Here is a 25420-nt window from a genome sequence, read left to right on the forward strand (position 1 = left end):
GGGGCGGGCGCCGCCCGCGGAGGGAGGGAGGGAGGAGGCCCCCGCGCGCGCGGCGGCCGTTGGGCACGGCCGTTGGCGACCCTCCTACCCGGCGCGTGCGGGGGCCGTTGGCGAGCGGCCGCCGGCGGCGGGAGGCGGGCAGCCAGCGCGGCGGCAGCTCCCTGGCCCCGGCCCCGGCCCGCTGGAGGGCCAGCGGAGCGGAGCAGGTAGGGCCCGCGGGAGAGAGTGGGGCGGTCGGCGGGCGGGGCCGGGCCGGGGCAGCGCTCTCCCCCGGCCGAACGTGGAAGGCGAGGCGCCGTCTGGAAGGCTCCGTGGTGGCGGCGCGGGGCAGCTGCTGCGAGGCGAGGGTGGCGGCGCTGTGAGCGGGGACGGGGCGGCGCGACCTGTGAAGCCGCCCGGTGTGACAGGCGGGCCCCCGGCGGCCGCCACCCCTCGAGGGCAAGGCGTGGTGTCCTTTCGCAGGCCCTGCTGGAGTAAGCAAGAGGAATGGTCCCCACCCCGCCACCTCCTTCTTGTTGTGGCCACCGCTCGAGGCTGTAGCCGGTCTCCGCGGGGTGCAGCTGGAGTTGCTCCCCAAGGGTTTGTTTCCCTGGCCTGTGGGCAGCACCCTCTCCCAGTGGGCCGTCTTGTGACTAGCAGTGCGCTGGGAGGGTGTGTACACGGGTAGGAAAAGAAAGGGTGCCTCGGACACGCTAGGAGCATCGCAGTAGCTATCATCTTTTAGGGGTGTCGTGGGTATGGCTGTGGCCCGTGACATCTTCCACAGATGCGTGCATCAGCCCCTGGAGCTCTGTGTTGGAGTAGTGCAGATACTGATAAAGCTCTGACGTTTTCCAGGCAGGGGTGACAGAGGAGGTGCCTCACAAGGACATCGCTGCAGCAGTAAGGTCTCAGCAAGGTGCCGGACTCACAGCTGTAGCAGACCGTTTCCTGAGAGGCTGTGATTCTGGGAGGCAGCGTCTCTGGGGGTTGGTGTTCATCTTGGCACCTGCTGCAGTAGTAGGGTGCGAAGGCTTGCACTGCAGATGGCATCCCCTGCGGACGCAGGAGGGACACAGATGCGCTGGAGGTCCCAATGGTGTTTGTGCTGGAGGGGCAAAGAGGGACAGGAGTGCAGTCGCTTCAATATCATCCATGTTATTCAGACAAAATACACTCTTAATCGAGGATAAAGCCAGAGTGGTTTTCAGGTCTTTGTGGGATTTATTGGCCTGCTAAAACCAACAGGGATGGAGGAGCAGAAGCATGAGGGGAGTGGAGAAGCCAGCAAAGATCAGAAGATGAGGAGAATCACAAGTGCTGCAGTATTTGGTCTCTCTAACACTGGAAACCAGATAGAAACCTGGAACGGGGAACTAGCTGTGTATCATTTGCAGCTCTGAAAGTGGAAGGATGTGCAGGCCTGGAGTGTAATGCAGGGGAACGGGATCTAACAGCAGTATGGCAGCAGGTATATGCTGCTTCTGTATCTGTTTCTCATCTCTTCCTATGTTTTTAGAAATGTTCATAAACTCATCCAATCTTTTTATGTCTCCAGTAGTATTCATAATTAGGGTCTCCAGTACTGATAATTATGGTCTCCAAAAGCTACAAGAAGCAAATAATGAGTTTGCAAAGTGAAGGGCCTCATGCTTAGGGCCTACCCACATTTACTCTGCCTTCTTGTTTGGCCATGAGATAACACAGTCTCTAGCTACACGATGCATCTGTAGTGCATAGGAGGGACTGTGCTTCCGAGCAAATTGAGTTTATATTTAAATTGTTCTCTGCAAAACACCATTCCTATTTTGTAGCTTAAATCTGAAGGCAAGTAGTAAATGCAGCAAAGGATTTTGGTATGCCTGTGTGGTGGTGGCTGTTGTCCTTGTCCAAACCCCCTAATAAGGTGATGGCTGCTGAGATGCCATGAGATGTGACACCTGTCCTTCATTTGCTGTGGTTCTGAGCTCTGCAGCTCTCTGGCTCTCTTGGAGAGCCCAGCCCCTTGGACTCCGTACCTAAAAAACTTACTATGTTTAATGTTCATCTGTCTGATTTCCTCTGGGTAAAGCAACGCAGCATATCACCTTCCAAGTGTAAATTGAAGACAAGCGTGTAAAACTCTAGCTGGCGTTTTCTGTTTGTCTGCATGCGTGTGGATATTAACTTTTTTTAGATACGTGCATACATGAAAAATGTAGTTGTGCTCAAGGTGAACTGTTACTAATTGAGCCAGTACGTGACATGTGCTATATAAGCAATAAACTGTGTATATGCATCAAATGAGCAGCTGAGCCCGTAGTCATGAAGGTAATTCTCATTGCCACATGTCAGCATACAGTCTGTTTGGGGGCTGAGAAAGAAGTCAGTTGTGTTTGAGAGCACTAACGCAAATTGTCCAAGCCTTGCAAGTGATGCATGAAAATCTCATCAGTAGTCAGGTTGGCTTTAATGAAAGTCATCTGATACAAATGACTGAGCTTTAATGGTTCATGCTAGGTAGGCATAGGCAAAGATCAGTGTTTGTCAAGACAGCGAAGCTTGTGTAAGGCCTGTAGGTAGTGCCAATTCTGGTGCCTACTGTTACGAGGTATGCCTTTTTTCTTGCTGATTTGGACAGTGCATTTAACCCAACAGGCTTGGACATTTTCTTAAATACTGCAGCAGAATGCCCACAGGGATTGTCTTCCATATGGAAGTCTGCAGGACTGGTCCACCTACCTTTGCTTCATTTCAGCTGTATACAACCAATTGTACGTGAGCTCATGATAGAAGGGCAGAGTGTTTTGGTAAGGAAGCAGATTTAGCTCCGAGTTTCTTATTATGGAAAACAACAGGGAGGGGAGAGGAACACTTGTCTGAAAACTGGAAAGTATCTTAGCTCTTTGTTGTACCCTTTAATCTTCTTATTTGATTTGAAACCACTTCAACAGCTGCAGCTCCTGTTTAATTTGGAGAACAAAACCCTAGCAGTTCAACTGTCTGGGGATACTTGAGGCCACAAGTGGAAGGGAAACCCACATTGAGGGCAAGTCCTTTCTTCTTCTAAATGCACAACTTACTGTGTGGGTTATTTTTAGTGCTGTAATCTCACTGAGTGCTGCTGAGAGAAACTGTGCCAAGCAGGCTGGCAGGCTTTGAAGGGCTTGAGAAATGGGATTTCCTGTTCCACCGGCTCAGAGCTGACTCTTGCCATTGTCAGGAGCTATTATCGCCTTCTCGCAGCCAAAGCAGATAACGTAGCTTCAAGGTCAGGGAAGACACAAGCTTTCATCAACAGCATTAGCAGAAGGAAGAGTTTGCTTGCAGTCAGGGTGAATGTTTCTGTAGCTGGTGTAGTCAGGGACCTCTGCTTGGACAGAGGGGTCTGCATGTGGATCACAGAACCACACAACAGTTGTAGTTGGAAGGGACCTCTGGAGACCTGCTCACTGCTCTGTCCAGTTGGGTTCTCAATGTTTCCAAGGTGGACACTACACAACCCCTCTGAACAGCCTGTTCTAGAAACAACTGCTAGGGAGAGGAGAGAAATTTATTTCTCTGCTCCTCAGCTTCTCCCTGACCTGCTCTTTGTTGTGGCTCTTCTGCTTCTGCTGAGCATTCTCTCTTGTGTGGACGTACCTGGGACTAGAAGGCAGTAGTCATCCAGCCCTGGTAGTGTGTTGCATTTCTCTCCACGCTGTCCAGAATAGAAGGAAAACAGGCTGGTCTAGGGAAGTAGCAAGCCTTTGTATAGGAAGTACTTCCAGCTAGAAGAACTGTCAGAAAAAGCATTTCTATTTAGAGTAAAGTCTCATACGCTCTTGAAAAGGTTGAGACAGTGGCTTCAAATTGCAGTGTCTGTTCTGGGTAGTTCCTCTGCAGGACATCCTCATTCTTCGAGTAAAATCAGGTTTCAGAGTGGATGAAACTAAGCTGAAACAAGGCACTCCTGACTCAATAGCAGGGTGTGCATGCTGGAGTTACCTGGAATTAGATTCCAGTATTATGCTGTTTGTGACAATTGGCTCGGTCAAGTCTTGTTATCTATATAAATAGTACAGGGGAACAGTGATTTCTTTCCTGTCTGAAGCAAATTACTTCCATGGTTGTGATGCAGTTTATTGAATCATGCTGCTCACAATTAGGTGCAAGAATGCATCAGGAAATGTATTGGAGCTACATACATTAGGGATGCTTTGAGAATGTGTGAAGAGCCATTTTTAGGACTGTGTTACAGGTAGAGTCCTGACTGAGACCTCAGATCACTTTATGGGAGTGCTCATGAGCTCCAATTCACATAGGGTTCCTGATCTATACTCTTGTGCATATAAATGCTGTGTAGGAAATTGTTTCTCTCTGCCTAAGAGCCTTTAGTTTTAGTACCGAGTTGCACAATGAGAGCAGAAATGGGCATGAACTAGGTAGAGCTTGTGTTTACAGAAAAGCTTAAAAAAAAAAAAAGCATTGGGACTAAAGTCTGGTCCCAAAATCTGGTCCCTGTCTGCTAAGCTTTAGGCCAATGTTTTGATGGGCTGTGATACCTTTCCACAACAGGGCCTCTGTGTAGGATGGTGAAAAGAGGGTTGGGCTGGGACTACAATGTGTCCTGGCTTTGGCTTTTGGCTGCTGTGTGGCAGTGGCCAGCTCCCCTTTCTTACCATTGCAGAGATAAAGAAACTGAGGAAGGCAGCAGCTCCTCCTTTGCAAAGAGCTTTGAGGATCACTTTTAAAAGTGTGGTATAAAAGTAGGTAATTTTGTTAAACTGTTCCTGTTTTAGGGCAGTTGAGGAGCAGAAACTGGGCATTGAATAGGAAGCTGGTGTTTTGTCTGAAACAGAGCAAGTTTGCCATGGGTCCCTGAAGTTGCTGGCTCCTGATAGAGACATCTCAGTGTGAGCTATTCAGATGCTGTTACACTTCATGTGAGAGTCAGGCATATTCTTTTGCTTGCATCACGATAGCTCCGAGATGTCTCTGGAATGACCCTGTGGAGAGGAGACCTGGACTCAGCACAGGGGTCTGTGGCACATGGTGTGGCTTGGTAATGTCCTGGTCTTAAATTTCTGAAGTTTATTCTGCTGTAGGGAATCCAAATGTAGATTCAAGTAACAATAACCATTCAGCATGAAGGTGCTTATTTGCCAGATATTTGGGTGGCACAGCAATGATGGCTTTGTCAGCACTTTACAGAGGGGATGACTGAAATCTTAACTGGGCTGGATAAGAGCAGTAAAGAAGGATGCCTCTTGGTCTGCTGAGGTTGTAAGTGAGAGCAGGTATCTGAGAGAGAGCACAACTCTCTTCCCAGCTCTGCCCCTTGCCTTGTGTTGAATGTATAACCTGGTAAGTGGGGGGTTGGGGGTGGAGCTAAATAGCTCACAATTTACAACTGTAAAATAGACTCTGTGCAGTCTGCAGTCTGCCTGACATCAGAGCAGGTGGTTTTCCTGGTGCTAGTGACACTACTCTTGGGTGTAATAGAGCCATGTCTGGCAGAGGCCTGCATTGGCTGAATTAAGATTTGCATTCAAAGAAGGAGGTAAAGGTTATGCTGCTATTTCCTTGTTTTTATATTAGATTTAGTTTAGCTTGCTAGGGCTTGGTGCTGCAAGTGACTGCACTCAGAGTCAACGGTGGAGGAGTCAGTGCTCAATTTGAGACTGAAGTATTGCCTCAGGCTCTCTGTGATAGTAGTGAGACCTGGTTAAATGGGATCTTGTTGTGGTTTAACCCCAGCCAGCAACTAAGCTCACTCCTCCCTCCCCAGTGGGATGGGGGAGAGAATCGGGGTAAGAAAAAAAAAAAAAAAAAAAAGTAAATCTCGTGGGTTGAGATAAAAACAGTTTAATAGGACAGAAAAGGAAGGGAAAATAGTAATAGAATATACAAAACAAGTGATGCATGATACAATTGCTCACCACCCGCTGACTGATCCCCAGCCAGCTTATATGCTGGGCATAACGTCACATGGTGTGGAATACCCCTTTGGCTGGTCTGCGTCAGCTGTCCTGGCTGTGTCCTGTCCCAGCTCCTTGTGCCCCTCCAGCCTCTGCTGGCAGGGCAGTATGAGAAGCTGAAAAGTCCTTGACTTAGTATAAACACTGCTAGCAACAACTGAAAACATCAGTCCGTTATCAATGTTATTCTAAATCCAAAACACAGCACTATACCAGCCATTAAGAAGAAAATTATTCCAACCAAAACCAGGACAATATTCACCCCTTATTCTATACCATTTACGTCATATCCACATCCCACATTTGCCCATACATTTTCAATTAATCACCATAGACCTTTCTCATCTTTTGATACTTATATACACAGATATCATTCCCTTAATCTGTGGACTTTTAAAATATCCATTGATTTAATTTAGTCCATGACTTTGGGCTCCATTTGTAACAGTCTTTCTGGGCAGGAGGAATGGTGCAAATTCTGCTCAGTTGGCAGAGCAGGATCGGGCTTTGGTGCAGTGGGCAGGTGACATCGGGTGCAGCAGGAGGATGGTGTGTAGTGTTGGCTTGTTGCATGTAAAGTCAGTACTGGTTCTGTCCCTACTGCGCTTCGCTCAGTTTTATCAAAGTTCATTCTTCATTAATCTGGGTGATTTTTACTGTAATACCGTTGATATAGCATATAACAACTACAGTAGTGATGACATACAGTGGCAGGGTTATATAGCAGTTAACATCATACAGTTTAATTCATTGGCTATTCTCACCTAAAATCAAATCCCCTTGAGGAACACATCAGAATTCCCCATCCTTCTGCATCACCCACCAAGTGCACCCAGGTCCTTGAACAAAAGCACTCACACGGATGGGTTTGCCTTTGCCTGAGACAGGAATAACACAGACTGTTTTCCCTAGTATATTTTTTATGTGCACTATAGGGACTTCATCCCCTTCTACAGTACGTAAATGTTCTGATTGGGCAGGGCCAGCTCGATTGGTAGATCTTTGTTTGACTAACCAACTGGCTTTTGCTAAATGTGTATCCCAATGTTCAAAGGTCCCACCCCCATTGCTGTCAGTGTAGTCTTTTAACAGTCCATTGTATTGTTCAGCTTCCCAGGAGGCTGGTGTATGGTAGGGGATGTTGTATGCCCACTCAATGCCATGCTCTTTGGCCCAGGTGTCTATGACGTTGTTTTGGAACTGAGTCCCGCTGTCTGACTCAGTTCTTTCTGGGGTGCCGTGTCACCACAAGACCGGCTTTTCAAGGCCCATGATAGTGTTCTGGGTGGTGGCATGGGGCACAGAATATGTTTCCAGCCATCCGGTGATTGCTTCCACCATTGTAAGCACATGGCACTTGCCTTGGTGGGTTTGTGGGAGTGTGATACAGTCAATCTGCCAGGCTTCCCATATTTATATTTCAGCCATTGCCCTCCATACCACAGGGGTTTTAGCCACTTGGCTTGCTTGCTTGCTTGCAGCATGTGTTTCACATTCATGGATAACCTGTGTGATAGTGTCCATGGTCAAGTCCTCCCCTGGATCACGAGCCCATCTATATGTTGCATCTCTTCCCTGATGGCCTGAGGTGTCATGGGCCCACCGAGCCATAAGTAATTCACCTTTAAGTTGCCAGTCCAAACCCACCTGAGCCACTTCAGTTTTAGCATCCCCATCCACCTGCTGGTTGTTCTGAAGTTCTTCAGTGGCCCAGCTCCTGGGTACATGAGCATCTACGTGATATACTTTTACAACCAGCTTCTCTAGCTGGGACACGATATCTTGCCACAATGGTGCTGTTGGGATCCCCCTGTCACTCCAGAAATACACATGGGTTCTGCCCCTCTGTAGCTTGATGGCGCTAGGGTACACTCTGCACCAGTGTCCACTACCGCCTTGTACACCTGTGGGTCTGATGTGCCAGGCTGTCGAATCCACACAGTCCAGTAAACCCAGCTGACCCTTTCCTCCACCTGGCTGGAGGCAGGGCCCCTCTAATCCTGGTCACAGTATTGGTTACCCACTTCTTGTAAACATGAATTAGAAGTCCCTTCAGGAGGATCAGAAGTAAGATCAGCCCTTCTGCTCTGGGGAATTGCCTGCTGGAAACTGGAGTGGCATTTTTCCTGGAAGAATCCCCTTTTGTGGTTGTTTTTCCTTTCAATTCACATGCTTGTGCCTCTAGGGTCGAGCTAAGTTTTCCATCCTGCTCCCTCATGTCCTCTCCATGGTCACATAGACCACGTGCTGTACTATACTTAGTATAAACACTGCTAGCGACAACTGAAAACATCAGTGTGTTATCAACGTTATTCTCATCCTAAATCCAAAACACAGCACTATACCAGCTATTAAGAAGAAACTTAACTTTATTCCAGCCAAAATCAGGACAGATCTGGTTGGTTCTCCATTAGGTTCCCTGTGCATATTTTTCTCCTGCAACTGTGTTTTTCACCTGTGAAGTGGCAGATCCTTTCCTGTCCTCTGCATGGGGAGGAGTGACTTGTGGAGGGTGCCATGCCAGTACTGGGCTGCCAGCCAAGAGCAGAGCTGCATGGGAGTACATGTGGGGCAGGCTTGCTGAGCTCATGCACAGCCTGCTGACGCTGGCCCCTTTGGGAAGCCAGGTTCTTCGGTTCTGGTTCTGCCAGTGTCCTGCTTAGTGTGTGTTTTGCTTACCAGGGTAACCCTGCACTGTACATTCATATTAACATGGTATATCGCATAGGTGACTTTGCAGTACAGGGTTATGTTATTCATCCCCCACAAATTTTTCCTCAGCTGTTATACTGCATTTTATGTGCTTTCCCTGATTCTCTGCTTTTCCTGATTATCACTCATTTACAAATAATGACTCAGCAGTTGCTGACTGGGTAAATGCTGTCCTCTGAATCTTGACCAGGCACACGTTAGTGAGATGTCATCTGGTTTGACAGCAAGAGAAAGAAGTAGGAGCAGCCCTTGACGCTTCATCCTGTCACATAGCAGTGTGAGTGGTTGGGTGCTGGGAGCTCTGGGGATAGCACAGCAGCCCCTCTGCCAGCACCAGAAATACACGTGCAGGAGTGTGGGTCCTCTTGGACAGCAGGTCCTGCTTTGAGGATGGAGCTGGGGGGCCAGTTTCATCAGTTTCTGCCTCTCATAGTGAGGGGGATTGTACTCATTATGTTTCTGATAAAAGGATGTTGATAAGTTTGCTTTTTTTTTTTAAGGACAGTGTTTGCAGTGCATATATTCTGTGATACTTGACAATGCAGAGGGTGCAGTTGAAGGAGGCGGCCCACGGGAGAGCTGAGATCTGGGATTTTGCCTAAAACTGATAAGCTTGGTGACTTTGGCCAGGCTGCTTCATCCTTTTTGTTTCTGTTGTCTTTCTCTATATGTTGTCTCCTTCAGCTGGCTTGTCAGATGGTCTATAAGGCCTTCAGCAGAAGGATTACAACGTAGTCTGGGAATGATGTATGGCATTGGCCTTCATGCAGCCTTTAAATGCTGCTGTTACCCAAATAATAAATATTACAAAATATCTCTTATTTCTTATCTTTGCACTAAGCAGTGAAGAAGCAAGCCTGAGCATCTGATAGTAAACGTTGTGGTGAGTCTGGTAACTACTTTTATTGCAGTAGGAACAGGCAGCTTGCTGCTTTTCCCATAGGTGCCAAAAGCAAAGTGCAGACACATGTCTACTGAGAGGCTGGAAACAACCCTCTGCTTAGAGATGCCTGAGCTTGCTGTAAATGAGCTGGTTTGGATCTGGGAAGTAGCTGAGCTATATTAGCTGGCACAGCCCCAGACTAATGCAGCTCAACTGGAACCAGTATCTGAGCCAGCTTATCTGCCAAGGTGCTTCAAGTATCACTGTGTGATGCAGAACTGATTCGCTCACTACTGCTTCAGAGTTCCCAGGAGCTGAAGTTTCTGTGTATTATTTGAGGCAGCATAGACATACTCCCTGGCTTGGAGGTGTCTTCCTCCTTGGTTGGGTGAATTTTAATCAGTCTTTCACTTTTACCTTAAGACAATTTAAAATAAGAAGCCTAGACCAAATGGAAGCATGCGTCAGTAGGGGGTATATGCAACTCTGAGCAGCCAGTGGTCTTCTAGTCCTTGTTCCCTATAAAATCCTGGCATACTTAAGGTTTGTATCCTGGCAGCAAATAGAGAGGCACACAGGTAAAAAGAGAACTAGCAAGTTCTCTGTCTGATGAAGGTTCCTCTGATACCATTAGGATTCCAGGCAGCATGGCTACAAGCTGTCCTGTTGCACAGTACTCCATGTACTTACTACACAGTATCCCCACTTAAGAGTTGAGTCATTGAGGGTGGTGATGGTACACCAGTTCTTGTTTAGATATCAGGTGGTGTGAGAGAACTATTTGGATTTCCAACAACTTCAAACCTGCAGCACCTTGCCTTGCATAAAGGAGGTAGTTCTGGTGGTTAATTCAGGTACTGTTGTGGAGATTTTTAAGTGCTGACTTAATTTTTTCCTGCTGTTCCGTGGGTACGTAGTTAAGCAACCCTCAAACCCTGGGAAAATCCCATGTTACTGTAGTGCTTGTAGTGTTTGAACTAAGCCCTGAACTCAGGTATGCCTGATCTGCAAGTCAGTGAGGGAGAAGAGGATGATAAGGAGGAGAGATTTTGATTTGAGTATAGATCTCACCATGCCTGTGCAATCCCCAGCCAAGCCATGCTGTCCTCTGGCTTGGCCTCGATCCTCCTACGCAGCAGGAACGCAGTACCTCTCTTCTGCAGCCTCTTCGTACCAGTGTGCAGACAAGTTCCCCGACTCCGCATGTTCTGTGGGGTGTGTGCCCATACAGTATGCTGCACCTCTTTTGCACTGGGGAAGTGTATCAGCCAGGGTGATGGTTTAAAGGAGGCAGTGGAAAACATAGTTTTAGGCTGGTATCACGTCATCCTATTAAGGAGCACATGGACACTATGTGTGCATTTCTGGTCCCGTCCTAGGAAGAGGCAGTCATAGAAAGTAGCAGTACAGAGTAGCCCATAGCCACTGCCCCGACAGGGAGCTGTGTGAGTCAATTCAGGCAATTGAGGCACAAATCAACATTGAGGGGAAGAGGAATCATGTTTGTACTGCTTGATACTTAAAAGAGGACCAGTAATGTCTGTGGTTTATGCATTAGAAAAGACTGAGTAGATTGAGTTGGTCATATCAACATGGCAATGGCAGTAAGACATAGAAAGGAAACTTAGAAATATTTCAAGACAGACTGATAGTTGTTGCTTCGGCTGATTGATAGAAATCTGTACAAGGCCATTGGCCTCTGGTTTAAACTAGCTGTAGTTCTGACCCTGAATTAGCAATAACTCTTGGTCCAGGTTCCACTTCTGTATTGCTGTTGTTTCATTTTGCTGTGTTATGTGCTCAGCTCAGTTTGGAGTACTGCAGCTGACACAGCTGCTGGATTATCAAGTAGTTTTGTCATAGTTGTCAACTTCAAGTGGAGAACAAGAAGGCATTGCTCAGGGAGAATTCCCTCAACGATGTTGCAAAATACAGGATTCATTGGGACTGTTGTGGCTTGTGATACCTGGGAGTTCAGAGCAGTGGCTTGTAGTGTTCCCTTCTGACCCTGAAATGAAGAGTCTTATAAATGAAAGTGGGCTTGCTATAAACCAGTAAACTTCAGCCCAGTTTATATGATGGTCTACCCTGAGCATTTTCTACTGGAAAAGAATGAAAACCTTTAGCAAAGTTCTTAGTTTAAGTGCAGTTTTAATTAAGCTAGCTTTTAATCATGTTGCTAGCATGTGGGGGCTTGATTTAGGTTAGTGACACAACCAAGGGCCAACTACAGCCATTTATTAAAAAAAAAAAAAATAGTTCTAAAAGTAGTTCTGCCAGGTATGTTTGGAAGTATGTGGGCTGTGGGATCATAGAGAGGTGTGAAAGCAGACACAACCCTGATCTCCAATTTCAGTGGAGTTGCACTGCAAATTTGCTTTAGAAAAAGGGAAGAAAGAGGAGAGCCTGACAGCATCTTTAAGCCAGAATGAAGAGGACTGCTGCCAAATGATCTCATTTGGGAAAGGGGAACAGAGAGCTTTTGTCTCCTTAAGTTGTACAGTCCTGTAATGGAAAGGGCTAACTACTTGTTGACCCATGTGTGTAGTTTGTGCTTGGTCCCTGTTTAGTTTGCCCTGGGCTGTGTTTGTGTGCAGTTTCTGCTTGCACTTGCCTGCTCAATCTCCTGGGAAGGTGGGCTGCAGTTGGATCAAGTCGGACAGAACTTATAGATCAGCACTGGCCATGTCCAGCATGAAAGGTTATTGCAACCCCTGAGGCATGAGTGGTAATGGGTAGAACCAAGTGTCATGATGTCACTTTGAAAGTACAGTGTGTTTTGCATGTTACTAATGTGATTTGCTGGAAGATAAACTTCCCAGTCTGCCTGTTGCTTCCACAGCTGCCGCTGCTCCACTCTCTACCAGAGAGGAGTGGAGAAGCAAGATGACCTTTTGTAGCATGCAGAAATCCTGTAGAGAGGTAGAATACGTGTCACCCATTAGATGTTATGTGACTTAGCTGGGGATCAGTTGTGCTACAGCGCTCTGTGCTGGGCCTTGTACGATGCCCTGCTGATTAGCTAGTATGGAGAAGAACAATGTCTAGAACACAGGACCTTCCTCTCCTCAGAGAGGACTGGGTAGTAGAGACACTGTCTTTTCTCTTTGCTTCCTAAAGACTTTTACAATCTGTATCATGTGCCTGTTGTCAGTTGTGCTGTACAGTGGCAGGAAAGGATGACAGAGATGTGTGGATATGCCTTTCTAGCCTGTGTAGCTTCTACATAGCTTTGCAGAGACTTGACAGCATTCAGTCTCGGTGTGACAGGGACACAGATAAACATCAGAGTCTGGTTGCATGAGGGGAAGGACCATGCATAACTGTATTGGCTTTGTGTGGCAAGGTTTTGGTAGTGGGGGGGGGGTTACAGGGGTGGCTTCTGTAAGAAGCTGCTGGAAGCTTCCCCTGTGTTCAAGAGCGAGCCCATACCAGCCAGCTCTAAGACGGACCCGCTGCCGGCCAAGGCCGAGCCAATCAGTGATAGTGGTAATGCCTCTGTGATAACATTTTTAAGAAGGAAAAAATGTTGGGATGGACGAAAAACGGCAGCCAGAGAGAGGAGTAAGAACATGTAAGAGAAACAAGCCTGTGGACACCAAGGTCAGTGAAGAAGGAGGGGGAGGAGATGCTCCAGGCGCTGGAGTGGAGATTCCCCTGCAGCCCGTGGTGGGTAAGGCCATGGTGAGGCAGGCTGTCCCCCTGCAGCTCAGGGAGGTCCACGGTGGAGCAGATCTCCACCTGCAGCCCGGGGAGGACCCCATGCTGGAGCAGGTGGTTGCCCGAAGGAGGCTGTGACCCCATGGGAACCCCGCCCTGGATCAGGCTCCTGGCAGGACCTGCGGATCTGTGGAGAGGAGCCCATGGAGCAGGTTTTCTGGCAGGACTTGTGACCCCGTGGGGGACCCACGCTGGAGCAGTCTATGCTCCTGAAGGACTGCACACTGTGGAAGGGACCCATGCTGGAGCAGTTCATGAAGAACTGCAGCCTGTGGGAAGGACCCGCGTTGGAGAAGTTCATGGAGGACTGTCTCCTGTGGGTGGGACCCCACGCTGGAGCAGGGGAAGAGTGTTGTGAGCCCTCCCCCTGAGGAGGATGAAGCAGCAGAAAATAACGTGTGATGACCGTAAACCCCATTCCCGTCCCCCTGTGCCGCTGGGAGGGTTTGGTAGAGAATCTGGGAGTGAAGTTGTGCTCGGGAAGAAGGGAGGGGTGGAGGTAAGGTTTTCTGAGATTTGGTTTTATTTCTCATTACCCTACTCTGGTTGATTTGTAATAAATTGAGCTAATTTTCCCCAAGCTGAGTCTGTTTTGCCCGTGACGGTAATTGGTGAATGATCTCTCCTGTCCTTATCTCGACTCACAAGCCCTTTGTTATATTTTCTCTCCCCTGTCCAGCTGAGGAGGGGGAGTGCTAGAACGGCTTTGGGGGGCACCTGGCGTTCAGCCAGGGTCAACACATCACAATAACCTAGTCCTTCTCAAATGGAAAGGTCAAGTAGAGCCCACTACCACAGAAACCTGGACAGATAAATACTGTGGCATGTTATTAAGGCTTATGTCAGTAGCACATGAAAGCTCTAAGTCTGTTCCGTTCCATTCTTTGATAGTGCAGCAAGGGACAGCCTTGTCCATGTAGGTGTGATAGACAAGAAGGTAGAGAGGTATCTGTTGTCCACATTATGCAGATTCAGGAACTGAGATGAAGAGCAATTCATTGATTCTCTCAGTTGCTTATAAGAACTCTGTGGCTTGGGCTGGAACTTGAATCCAGACCTTAACCTGGCAACAGCACGTTCCAGTGAGCAGGTCTGCAAACCTCCTTGGTGGCCTGTCCCTAAAGACAGGTTCTTTCATTTCTCAGCACATCACTTTAGAGTGGCTCTGAAAAGATGCAAATGCTACATTTCTTTCTTCAATAATGAAAGAAAAGTTGTTTTGGCATCTTTTCTCGCTCTTGTGGCATAGCACCAAGATCCAGCATGGTACCTGCAAAGGAAGTCTGGATCACGGAGACTGTCCCAGTTGTGCAAGCAGTGAAACAAGTGCCCACATTTTGGAAGCTAGATTTGTACAATTTGTGATTGAATCTGAGCTCTTCTGTCCCATTGTGTCTGGGGACATTTATGAGTGCGTGTTCTTGTGCACGTCCTTTGGCATCTAGTAACGTGGGAGCACAGGTTGTAATTTTTTCCTTGCTCAGGAAACTTAAGGGTTTGTTTACAGGCTGCCTCTCCCTTTCCAATGGTTGTTTGTTTCTGCAAGACTTGTAGAAGCTTTTTAACAGCATTGAAGCTCCTACCTGTCTTCCAGGTTGGTTGAAAACAGCCAGCAGTTCAAAAGTTTGGGGTAGGCAAGAAAAAGGGAGAGGCAGATGGAGTCTTGCTTAAGCTTTCTTCATTTTGGATATCTGGCTTTAAAAGAAGCCCTTGTTTTCATTTCATGGACCAGAAGTCTCTCACTGCACAATAAAACAATGCTCTTATAAACCACCTGAGCTATTTATCTGAGGAGCACCTGGATCAGAAATGAATGTTAATCCAGTAATAACAGATAATTAAACTGTTATGATGTTTTTTTAAATCTCTGTTCTCCAGATGTAGTTTCACTTTTTGCCTTCATCGGGGAGATTATAATGAAGCACAGAGGGCTTCTAATCCAATCAAAATTCCTTGATGGATTGGAGTGTTTGTTGTCCTTTCACATTTAAGCAGTGGTTACACCACAAGATTAACTGCATTCACAGGGTTGCCATCTTGTTACTGTGTTCAGCCTAGTGGTTTGATGTAGGCAGAAGAAAGGTGATTCCAGAGTACCTGACCTCCGCCATGGTCCATGAACAAGACCGTTGTGGTCCTGTGTGTGGCAGGGCCAGGTTTGTGAAGATGTCAAACTAGCTCTCAGCCAGGCGCTGATGGGAGTCTGCAAAACCAGCACTCAGGTCCTATCCAGTCCTAACAGCACCCACAGTTTCCTTGCAGTTCTGATTTGGCCCCTAAGCACAAACAGATCAATGAGATTGCAAATAGCAAAGAGCAGTTACAGCCTATCTCAGGCTGCATTCCTGTGAAGGTCTGCAAAATGCTTGTTCCCTCTTCAGTGGCTCCACTTGAGCTACTTTATCTGCACGTACAACACAGCACGGTTCCCTTTGCCAGGTAGCCCAGTAGCTGCTCAACAAGGAGGTTCAGACTCAGCTCTGCTCAATTTGGAGCAGGGCAGGGTACTGATCATCACCTGAGCATCTCCTGTTCTTTCCTGCAGCATGTTGTAAGTGTGGCTTTTGACCTTCAGTCCATCACGGCGTGCAATGGGGAGTTTGTGGCTGAGAGCGCAGGATACAAACATGCCCTGTATCTCTGTGCTGAACATCCATTGCAGAATTGCTTGCAATTGCAAGGGGCTAGGCTTTGCAATTTGGGTGATGCTGTAGTCTTCTGGTGCCTCAGTGCTGAGCTTTGTGTGAGCTTGAACTGATCTGGCTTAAGCCCCGAACTTAAGCCCTGAGAGTAGTGGCTTTGTAGTTGAAAATCTCACATGGGAGGAGCCTTACCTGTCCGGCTGGGAACTGTGTGTCTGCTTTCTTTTGCTCTATAGATTTAATCTGATTCTTCCCAAGTGTATTGGCTTCAAACTGTGATTTCTGTTTGGCAGCAGGATGCCGACATACGTTGGTTTGCAGTGCCTGACTGCCTTCCTGCTATCTGCTTCCTCATGTCATCCTTCTGGGAGTGAAATGAGGGACTTCCTGCACAAACCTTACTGGGTCAATAGGGGCAAATTCAAGGAAGTATTGGTTCTTTGCTGTTCTGCAAAGAGTGTCAGTGGCATAACAATGAATGAATTTACAGTGATGAATAATATTGAAGTCTTGATGCACATCTTGTTTTAAGATTTGCTAGGAACTACCTGTCGGAGCTGCAGTCCTTTTCACATGCTGGAACTGTGACACTCTGATCACAGCACAGCATCTGTTCTGTAGATTTCATTTAAACCAGTTTAAAACAGTTTTTAGACTAGTGAGATTATTCAAAGACATTTATTATTATTTGTGCTGTCTTGAAAATGTTCTTAAAGTAGCTAAAGTTTTCACAGTTCTGCTGCAGTGAGTACAGCTGGTCTTTAGGCACAATTTGTCTTCTGCTTCTCATATTCACACCTGCTGAGACAGGTTTTAGAGCCACAAGGACTCAAATTAACCTTCCTAAATTGTTGAGTGTCAGTAAACCTGGCTTAAAAGGACACAGAGTTCTTTCTGTTACAGGTTTTATATAAATTTCAGGTAACTCTGAAAATCTTGGATTATTATTCAGTGTCAGTTTCCAGTTCTGTTCTGGATTATCCTTTTTAAGTGGAGCCAAGCACAGGGTTCTCCTTATTCACAAAAGTAAATTCTTTTAATAGGCAGATTAATAGGCTGTCTGCAATACCAGTGTCTCCAAATTTGTTACAGAAGGCTTTAAAAAATCAATGTATTTCCACCTTGCAAAGTAAAATTATCCCTTATGTTTAGTCAGCCAAAACCAGACATACTATCTGCCTCTCTCCACTCTGTCATGACAGAAACAGTAGAGACTCTAGCATTAGCTTGCAATAAAACTACACAAAAACCCCAGGTTGGCCAAGACAGAGAATTGGGATGAATTTCTGTGTTAATAGCTATCTCATTGTCTACCAGACTTCATATGAGAGAGATAGCTCTTCTACCCAAACTACTCCATAAGCTTTGATCCTTAGGAACAGAAAGAATATTCCTTGAGATGATTTTGGGAGTGAATCCTATGGAGGTCAGGTTTTTGTGTTTGATACTTGGTCAAGTATAATTAAGAGGAGGGGAGGGAAAAGGCATTTAGGAAATCTCATCTGTTTGGAAATAGAGCTTTCGAGTGTAAGTCTTTCCTAAAGGAATTCAGTCCATGCAGAAAGAAGCAGAACAGGACTCTAACTGTTCTCTGTGGCCTTACGGGGTCTAATGAGTATGCCGTGCTGGAAAGATGTGCAACCTTTCTTTTCTTTATCAATCAGACTGAGTATTCACCTTCAACTCCTTGTACACTGGCATGAAAGCCCTTCTGGGGGAACCTTGGACCATTTCCTTGGTTCAGTGAAATTAGTGACTCGTGCCAAGGACCAGTTTGTTTTCCTTGTTTAGGTTTCCTTTCACAGTCCTTGAGGGCAGTACTTGCTCCAGGGCAAGTGTTTTCTAAGCCTTACTGATGTCAGGTTGAAGCAGTGGCTTCTCAGAAGCCCAAGTCCTTTGTGAGATGGCATTTGACCTTTCTGTATCTGAGCTGATGTTGCAGAGGGTTGCTCTCCATTGAGTGGAAGGGCTTTCTAGCCCAGACTCTTTGTACCCTTTCTTTTGAATTATCCCAGAGACCATTAAAAGGAGGAGGAGTTTTATGTAAAGGACCCTGCACCACTTTCTGAGAGAATGTGAACTGTCTGCATTGGTGTATGGGAAAGCATCGGAGTATTTTAATGCTTCTTTTATAGATATAATGAAAAGAATTAGCAGATGATGACACAGAGAAGTGAGGCTAGTCCTCTTTTTTTTTTTTTTGGCTAGAGAAAGCTCTCTGAATGTTCTCTCATCTGAGTGCTTGGCCACAACAATTTGTTTTCTTTGAGTCACATGCTAACCTAGCTTTGAAAAGTCTTATTGTTCATGTTAGTGGTCACAACCAGAACAGCTCTTCTGTCCATGAAAAAGAATGGAGACTCCATTAGCACACTGAGGGATTTTTGCCAGCTGTTTGGTGGGTTTCTCACTTTATATCATCAGTTCCACTGGGAATATTGGGATTTGTCTGGACTGCATATAGCTATATCGTGTAAAGATACCAGATCTGTCTTTAATAAAATCTTTAAGGTACTGAGCTTGTATTCAGGCACCAGTATTGCCACAGCAGCACAGATAACTTAGCCATACTGAACTCCGTGCTCTAACTACTGCCAGCACCCAGGCATTAGAATGAGATTTAAACTGTCTGGTGTTGCCATTTGTGGTACAAACATTGGTTTCATTTGTTTAGTAGGTTCAAACAGAATTAAAACAACAACCTATTCCTGGGTCCTCAGTTTAGATAATGGAAGAGTATTTCTGGATTCAAGTCCTTCTGTTAACAAACAGCTGAAATGGTGAGCTAAGGATTGGCTGGGACAAGTTACATGACAGATGTGAGTAAGGGCTTGTTTGACGGAGCATGGCTTTGTATGACAACAGCATATTTAGTAAGCACTCATAAAGTTGGCTTGTTCGTTTATGGGATTGCTTGTTTCTGTGACAGCCTTTTAGACTTCAGCTAATGTGCAGGAGCTAATTGTTACCTGACAGCATCTACCTTTAGCCCCCGATCACTTTCAGGAGCACCTTGGCATGTTTGGCCAGAACTAATGGTACCTCAGAGCCAGAACAGATCTTTCTCCCTCCTCAGATCTTACCAGAAAAGTGTTCCATAAGAAGCAAGGTCGATTTTCTAAAAATTCTTGGCTAAGAGGTTGCTATTCATACATAAAATGTGTGCTCTGTAGGAATTTCAGCCTTGATAATTCTCAGGCAAGAAAGCAGGGCATAGCTCTGATTTTGCAGGGCTGAAATACAAGATGGCTGACTCAACTTCTAGGTTGCCACTTCAGGACCTGTCTTAGGGTTGGGGTGAAGCTGGTCCTGTGATCTCTACACAGCTTCATTGCCTTGAGGTCAAAGCTAAAGGTGGGTGTTTCTCTGTGTGGAAGACTTGGTGGCACTGTTCCTGTGTCCCATTCCTGAGAATGGACAGCGGTAGCCCATGTAATGGATGCAAGATGCTGACCTTGGCGCTTGCTTACCTGCTGCTGGTATTTATTCCAGATGGCATGTACAAAGAAATTATTTTCCTCCTGTTTTTATTTACAAGCACTTATGCTTGGATTTCGTAAGGACACTGCAGCCTGAAAGACTTACTGATAATGATTAAAAGGGGGGAGTTTGTGTGCCATAGCATTTCACTTTTGCTATAAATTTATGCAACCTCAGCTCTTCAGCACATCAGTCTTGTGTCCAGAGCACCAAATGTCAGGAACAGAAACCTAAAAAACACAACACATGCCTATTGTTGGTTTTACGGGAAAGACTTTAGCCCTGTGACAGCTTGTGCTCATTGCAATGGTTTTAGGCCTGAAAGTTGGTTAGGGATTCTGCAATGGCAGATGTAAAGCTAAGAGTTTGACAAGGCAAGGCCTGCATGCCAGGAGGTGGGGTGGGTGGATAGTTCAAAAGGTGTCTTCTAGCAGTGTTTGGTTATTTTTCTGGGGTGTTTTGTGGTTTTCATTTATTTAGCAACCCTTACACAATGGTATGGTATGGTATGTCATGAAGTTTAGGGTAGGAGGGAGAGCTGAATATAGCATAATTAAAGTGTCTCCTGTTCTGACAGAGTATTAAACAAATTACAAAACACATTTAAAGCAGCAATATGATGATCTCAGTGTTAGAAGACCTAAGCCTGTCTTTTAGATAAAGGGGGATTCAGGCTCAGTGCTTACAGCATGGATAGTCAGTGACATGTTGCAATCGTACAAAGTCACTGACAGGCTTCAGTGGCATCAACCAAGCAGAGTTTGAAGACTTAGTGGCACTCCTGTATCTAATGTTACTACAGCATAATTCAGGAACCTCTGAAATATGCTTAGATGCCTTGAGGCTGAGCTTTACAGTAACACTTATTCCCGACAGGAAGAACATTAGTGTTGGCACTATTGCAGTGTTTTCCTTATTCCCGCTGCTAAACCCAACAAGACAGGCTACCCTAAAATAGGATTCATTATTTGTGTTCTTGTTAACTGCTTGTAAAATATAATGATTACCCTGCTAGATGAAGCATCTATGCTTTCAGGAATATCAAACATCTGCAGAGTAAACTCAGGACAGCTGCCATTAACAACAGCAGGCTCTTCTAGAGGTAGTGTGGTATTCCACTGTTCTCATGGTAGCTGAATTAATGGTTGGCTGCTTTGCATCAATACATGGGTTCCCAGACTTCCTACAAGGTTCTGTCAGTTCTCCTATGGGAAGCTAAGGTATAGTCACCCTTGCAGTTGATATAGATATCACTGTGTTGTGATCTCAAACTTACAAGGTGTAACTAAGTCAGTCTTGCCAGAGAGAGTTGAACTGGTTCCAAGTCAAACCTTTCCCAAACATGTTATCATTTCTAAGTGGTCTTTCAGAATTAAGACTGCAAATGCATTCTTACAAGTAGATAATAAATTACCAGAAATACCTGGGTTTGGATTGTTGTTCTTGCTATTACTTTCTTACCTTGAACTCTACTGTATGCTCTCATTGCAGGTAGCACAGAGGCCTTACAAATGGTATTGCTCTGAGAGCTTCTGCTGACTTCTGGTTTTCCCTTCAGACGTTAGTTTAGGGAATTGTAATGGAAAGGCTCACATCAGTGTGAATGGAGACTGAATGGGAGTATTTGCCTGGATATGGAGGCCGTAGCAGGAGGACATATGGTGGGAAGGAGTGCTCATGAACAGCCTGTGTTAACAGCACCCAGATGAGCAGGTCAGCGAGACTCCAGCACATTTGACTGCAGGTTCACAAGGTACGCTGGAAATAAACAACAGAGGACAAGTCTGGGCTCACAAAGTTTGAGGTCATTTTCTCACTCACTCCTGCACTTCCCTTCTCCTATGCTCATGCTTTTTTTGCTCTTTTTGTCTCACTTTTATGATGACTTGCTGTTTTTCTCACTTGAGCAATTTTCTTATGTTGTTGCTCTTGCACACTTCTTTACAAACTTTTTTGTTTGTGCTTTTTCTCTTTTTACCTCCTTTCTTGCTCATCTTTCCCCTTCTCTTTTTATTTTGCACGTGCTCTCCTTCCCTTCCCTCTACTGACTTTTACTACAGTTACAGACCTCCTTCAGGAAAACTTTCTAGGATTCATGCCAGGTCAGTTATTAATGATGTTATATACCTCAGGATAATGACCAAAACCAGTAGCAATTCTGACAGGCTGCCACAAATTTGATTGATAGATGCATAACTGCAAGCAAAAATTTGGCATTTTCCCAGTTGGAAATGCTGAATGCAAGAATGCAGTGGAAATGTGAAGGAAAGAGCAGTATCACTGTCCAGATACAATACTGGTACAATACTGTATCCACAGATACTGTGATACAATGTTTGCTGCAAAATATCCAGGACCCCACTACAATTGCAGAATTTAAGTATATACAAACAGGAAACCCATGCCTAAGTGTTGCTTATCTTTGGAGTACTTATCTTCAGCTTACCTGGGGAGGAAGGAGGGTCCTAGCACTGCCAGAAAGAGCAAGAAATTAATTACAAATGTAAGCTGACAGAGTAGAAGACAAACGATTATTTATAAAGCTGGCTGACAGCAGGGCTAACACCATTCAGTGGTGAAAGGGAAGCTGTATGGGTGGTTTCCACTGACTTGTGACGCTGCAAACACAAAAACAAAGCTTGTGGCTGATAGATTTGTTTTTATTATTATAGAACAGATGAACTAAAATAAGCCAACAATATAATTTTATGCCAACAGCCATCTTTCTAGCACAGGCGGTGACTGACTCGATGTACCCTTCTCCCCCCTCCCCGGGCCTCTGTTCAATGGGAAGCAAATGGTGGTGGCTCTTGCACATGGGTTTTGCACTCCAGTCATCTTACTCTTTTTTGTTTGTAGAGGTGTGCCTGGGAAAAGAGGAAGCAGGGGAGCAGAGAAAAGAGTATATACGTTGTAGGAGCAATAAGCAGAAAGGCTTGTGGATCCTCTTGCATGCTCACATGTTGTGACCAGGTAGATGGGACAACTGGAGAATCATGCCCACTTCCCACACATGGCAAGCCTCTAGTTGCTACTCTAGTCAAGCCAGGAGTTTTTTCCCATTCCAAGCTTAAAAAGGGCAAGATGCACTCAACTGGGGAGTTTTTGGCAGGGTAAGGGGCAGTCTATGTATAACCAAACCAAAAAACCACCCCCACCCCAAAAAACCAACCCAAACAAATCTGCATTTTAAGCCACTTCAAAGTAAAAGTCACTTCTTATAATATAATATTTTTTAAATGGCAGGACCACCATCCTAGAAAGACAAAGGGCTTGCACTCAAGACCAAAGAAAGAAAAACAAAAAAACAACCAAACAACCAAACAAACAGGAAAAAAAAACCAACCAAAAAAACCAAGAGTGGCCCCACACTCAAGCTTGGCTCTTCTATAAAAACAGCACTCATCATCCATCTGAATAAGTAAAAGGAGGAGCGGACAGAAAATAAAATAAAACTGGTGCAACTTCTCGCCAGGCAGCCCATTAAACCAAAGCTCCGTACAGTCCCATACGACTACACGTCCGGTGGTGGCAGCATAATTGCTTTCATTGCTGTATATGTCTGTATGTATATCTGAACATATACATACACATACACACAGAATATATAATATTGTTTTTAATGTTAGTTTTGATCCTGTCGGAGGGCTCATCTCTCTTTCACATGGTTCTGTGCTCCTGCGCTGTTGCTGCTCCCATTGCCGCTCCCGTTACTGCTGCTCCCACTGCTGCTGCAGAGGACCTCTGTGAGGTCGTCCATGATGGTGGTCTCTTTAGGGTCCACAAGGTTGAACTCCCTGATGAATAGGATAAAGTGTGTGTAGAGTGTGTTTAAATGTCCGTGCAGCTCCAGTGCCAAAGTCTCCTTAAAGTGTGAGGAGTAGATATGGGCCAGCACATGGAACAGGTACTTGCAGATCTTCTTCACTAGGGACTCAAATGAGTTTGGGAATTCCTTGCCTGAAAGGAAGATGGAGAAGCACCATAATAGCTCCAGCCACTCACCTTCAGCCCCACAGCAGCACTTGTTTGGGCTGAGCTGTGGGTAAGAGCAACTAGCCCGCCTTATACAGTAGACAGCTTGTGGGCCCTGTATCATCCTCTTACCTTCTTTTTACAGGAATTCAGGGGAAGAATCTAAGGAGGTTTTAAGCATTTTCATTTGAAGTTAAGTTTTAAACCTTAAGGGTTCAAAAATCAGGTAGCAAGTGTAATCATTCTTTAAAACCAGAACACTTTGTTACTGGCTGTGAAACCACTGAGAGGCTCTTCTGGGTCCTTATCTAGTTTGTCCAGGAGTAGCAGATTTTTCTCCTGGAAGTACATAATGCTTGGGAGACCAATCCCCAGATCCTGAAATAGAAGGTAAGGTACACAAGCCTTGGAAGTGTGCAGCAGTTTGACTAACTGTATATAATGACATCGCTCATTTCATTGTTGAAATTATATCAAATGGGAAAAGAAATGGAAGGAAATACTGGGTGCCTTCTGTCAGGTGCAGCTGAAATTGTGCTTGCTGGAGCAGTACTGTGCCTGCACAGCAAAAGACAATTATTGGACAACTACTTTGGTAACAATGAAAGCGAAACTGAAGCAAGCAAAAAGCAACACCTGCTGTCCTGTGCATGATGCATGATACGAAGTTAGTTACTGGTCTAAAGTACACCTTGGCCACACAGACAAATCACTTGCATGAAATGCCCTCATTGCCGTTGAACAACCACATTAAAAGCAAAAAAATGTCAACTTCAGCTGGCTTACTAGATACTGCCTCTTTCCAGATCAAGATGCATGTAAGCAAAGGCTACTAGCTTATCGTTTGCTATATTGTAATGTCCTAGTTCCCCAATTATCTGAAGTGGCTCAAGAAGCCAGCTGCTTTTAGTCCTTATTAAGCCGACCTACAATAACTTCAGGTCTCTGTTTTCTTCCCCTTAACCAAAGGCATTGCATGTAGCAATCTTGTTAGGATACAAATTTGAATTAAAAGTACTTTGCTATTGCTTTTCAATTCTTAAAAAATCACATTCTTATTTAATCTTTGGAAGGGAAGGGAGACTGCAAACAATCTGCAAAACAAGGCCTGGTTGGGCAAGGAAGACAAGCCGTATTCCTGGCAATCCAATTTATTTCCCCCTTAATGCATCAGGGCTTTAAGGGAAATAGTAAACCAGCAAGGTTAAATTTTACTAGCAGCAGGCTGTATTGAACACATACATGCTCACAATTTTCAAATTTTTATCCTCTGAATACAGGCTAGAAGATCTCAAAATCTTTGAAGAAAAATATGTACCGATGATGAAATACAAGCCAAGAGGACAGGATTTTGAGACTTTCACTGTAGTTCATATGCCAACAGTGCAAGTCTTTCTTACTGCAACAATGAACCAAACTTAAAATCTACCTTAAAAAAAAAAAACCACCCAAAAACAAACCATCAAACAAACAAGTGAGAAAGCTGTCTGGTATTATTAATACATATGCTGAATGCCAACTTTCACCTTACTTACGGCATCTGCAAAGAGCTGCAGAAAGCACCTGTCCAAAAGCAGACATACCGTATTTTGTTGGAAAGACGTCCTCATCTGTCACTAGCTTCTGCACAGAACTCATGACGAAGTCAACATACTGAGGAGCAGTGCACTTGATCTTCTTTCCCCGCTCGTCATACCAGTAGTACTGTCTGTGTAGAGAATTGACAGTGTCACCAGATTATGCCTTGGCTCCTCAGCTCAACTCCTTTAAGAGGTTAGCGTCTAAATAATATAAAACAACAGCTGCAACATTATCAAAATACAGCATAGCTGCTACAGAAGAGATTCACCTCAGGGTATACTTCTACATCAAAACCCTTGAATTTCTGTTAGCCAGTTTTGTTCCTCCCTACCAATTTAGTCAAGAGTGCAGGTAGTAGTACCAAGCACAGAAAGCCTGCTGACAAGTCTTCACGGAGAGGAGCTCTACTGAGGCAGCAGTAACTCCCTGTCCATGACAGACTAAGGGTGTACATACAGTCTATAGAGCTGTACAGGAAGGCATTATATAACTATTTTTAAAGGGCAACA

General features: G+C 45.4%; 1 protein-coding gene and 1 long non-coding RNA gene across 6 annotated transcripts in view; one reads left to right on the forward strand and one right to left on the reverse strand.

Moving 5' to 3' along the window:
• The first annotated feature begins 146 nt into the window (after positions 1-146).
• LOC126047302 (uncharacterized) lies at positions 147-24906 on the forward strand. Its single transcript, XR_007508543.1, has 3 exons — positions 147-206; positions 20847-21108; positions 24611-24906. It is a non-coding gene; the product is annotated as an uncharacterized LOC126047302 (long non-coding RNA).
• The window catches only part of MOB2 (MOB kinase activator 2), a 121403-nt gene continuing 117964 nt past the window's right edge, over positions 21982-25420 (reverse strand). For 4 of the 5 annotated variants that reach the window (XM_049820781.1, XM_049820783.1, XM_049820782.1 and 1 more), the window contains exons 4-5: positions 24914-25038; positions 21982-23315 (exon numbers count right to left, since the gene is read on the reverse strand). In XM_049820781.1, the coding sequence (XP_049676738.1) occupies positions 23005-23315; positions 24914-25038 (436 nt within the window). In that variant the 3' untranslated portion in view covers positions 21982-23004. The remainder of the gene's footprint in view (positions 23316-24913; positions 25039-25420) is intronic. The other variant, XM_049820784.1, reaches the window with a different exon arrangement.

This window comes from Accipiter gentilis, chromosome 17, assembly GCF_929443795.1.
Source record: "Accipiter gentilis chromosome 17, bAccGen1.1, whole genome shotgun sequence".
Taxonomy (NCBI): Eukaryota; Metazoa; Chordata; class Aves; order Accipitriformes; family Accipitridae; genus Astur; species Astur gentilis.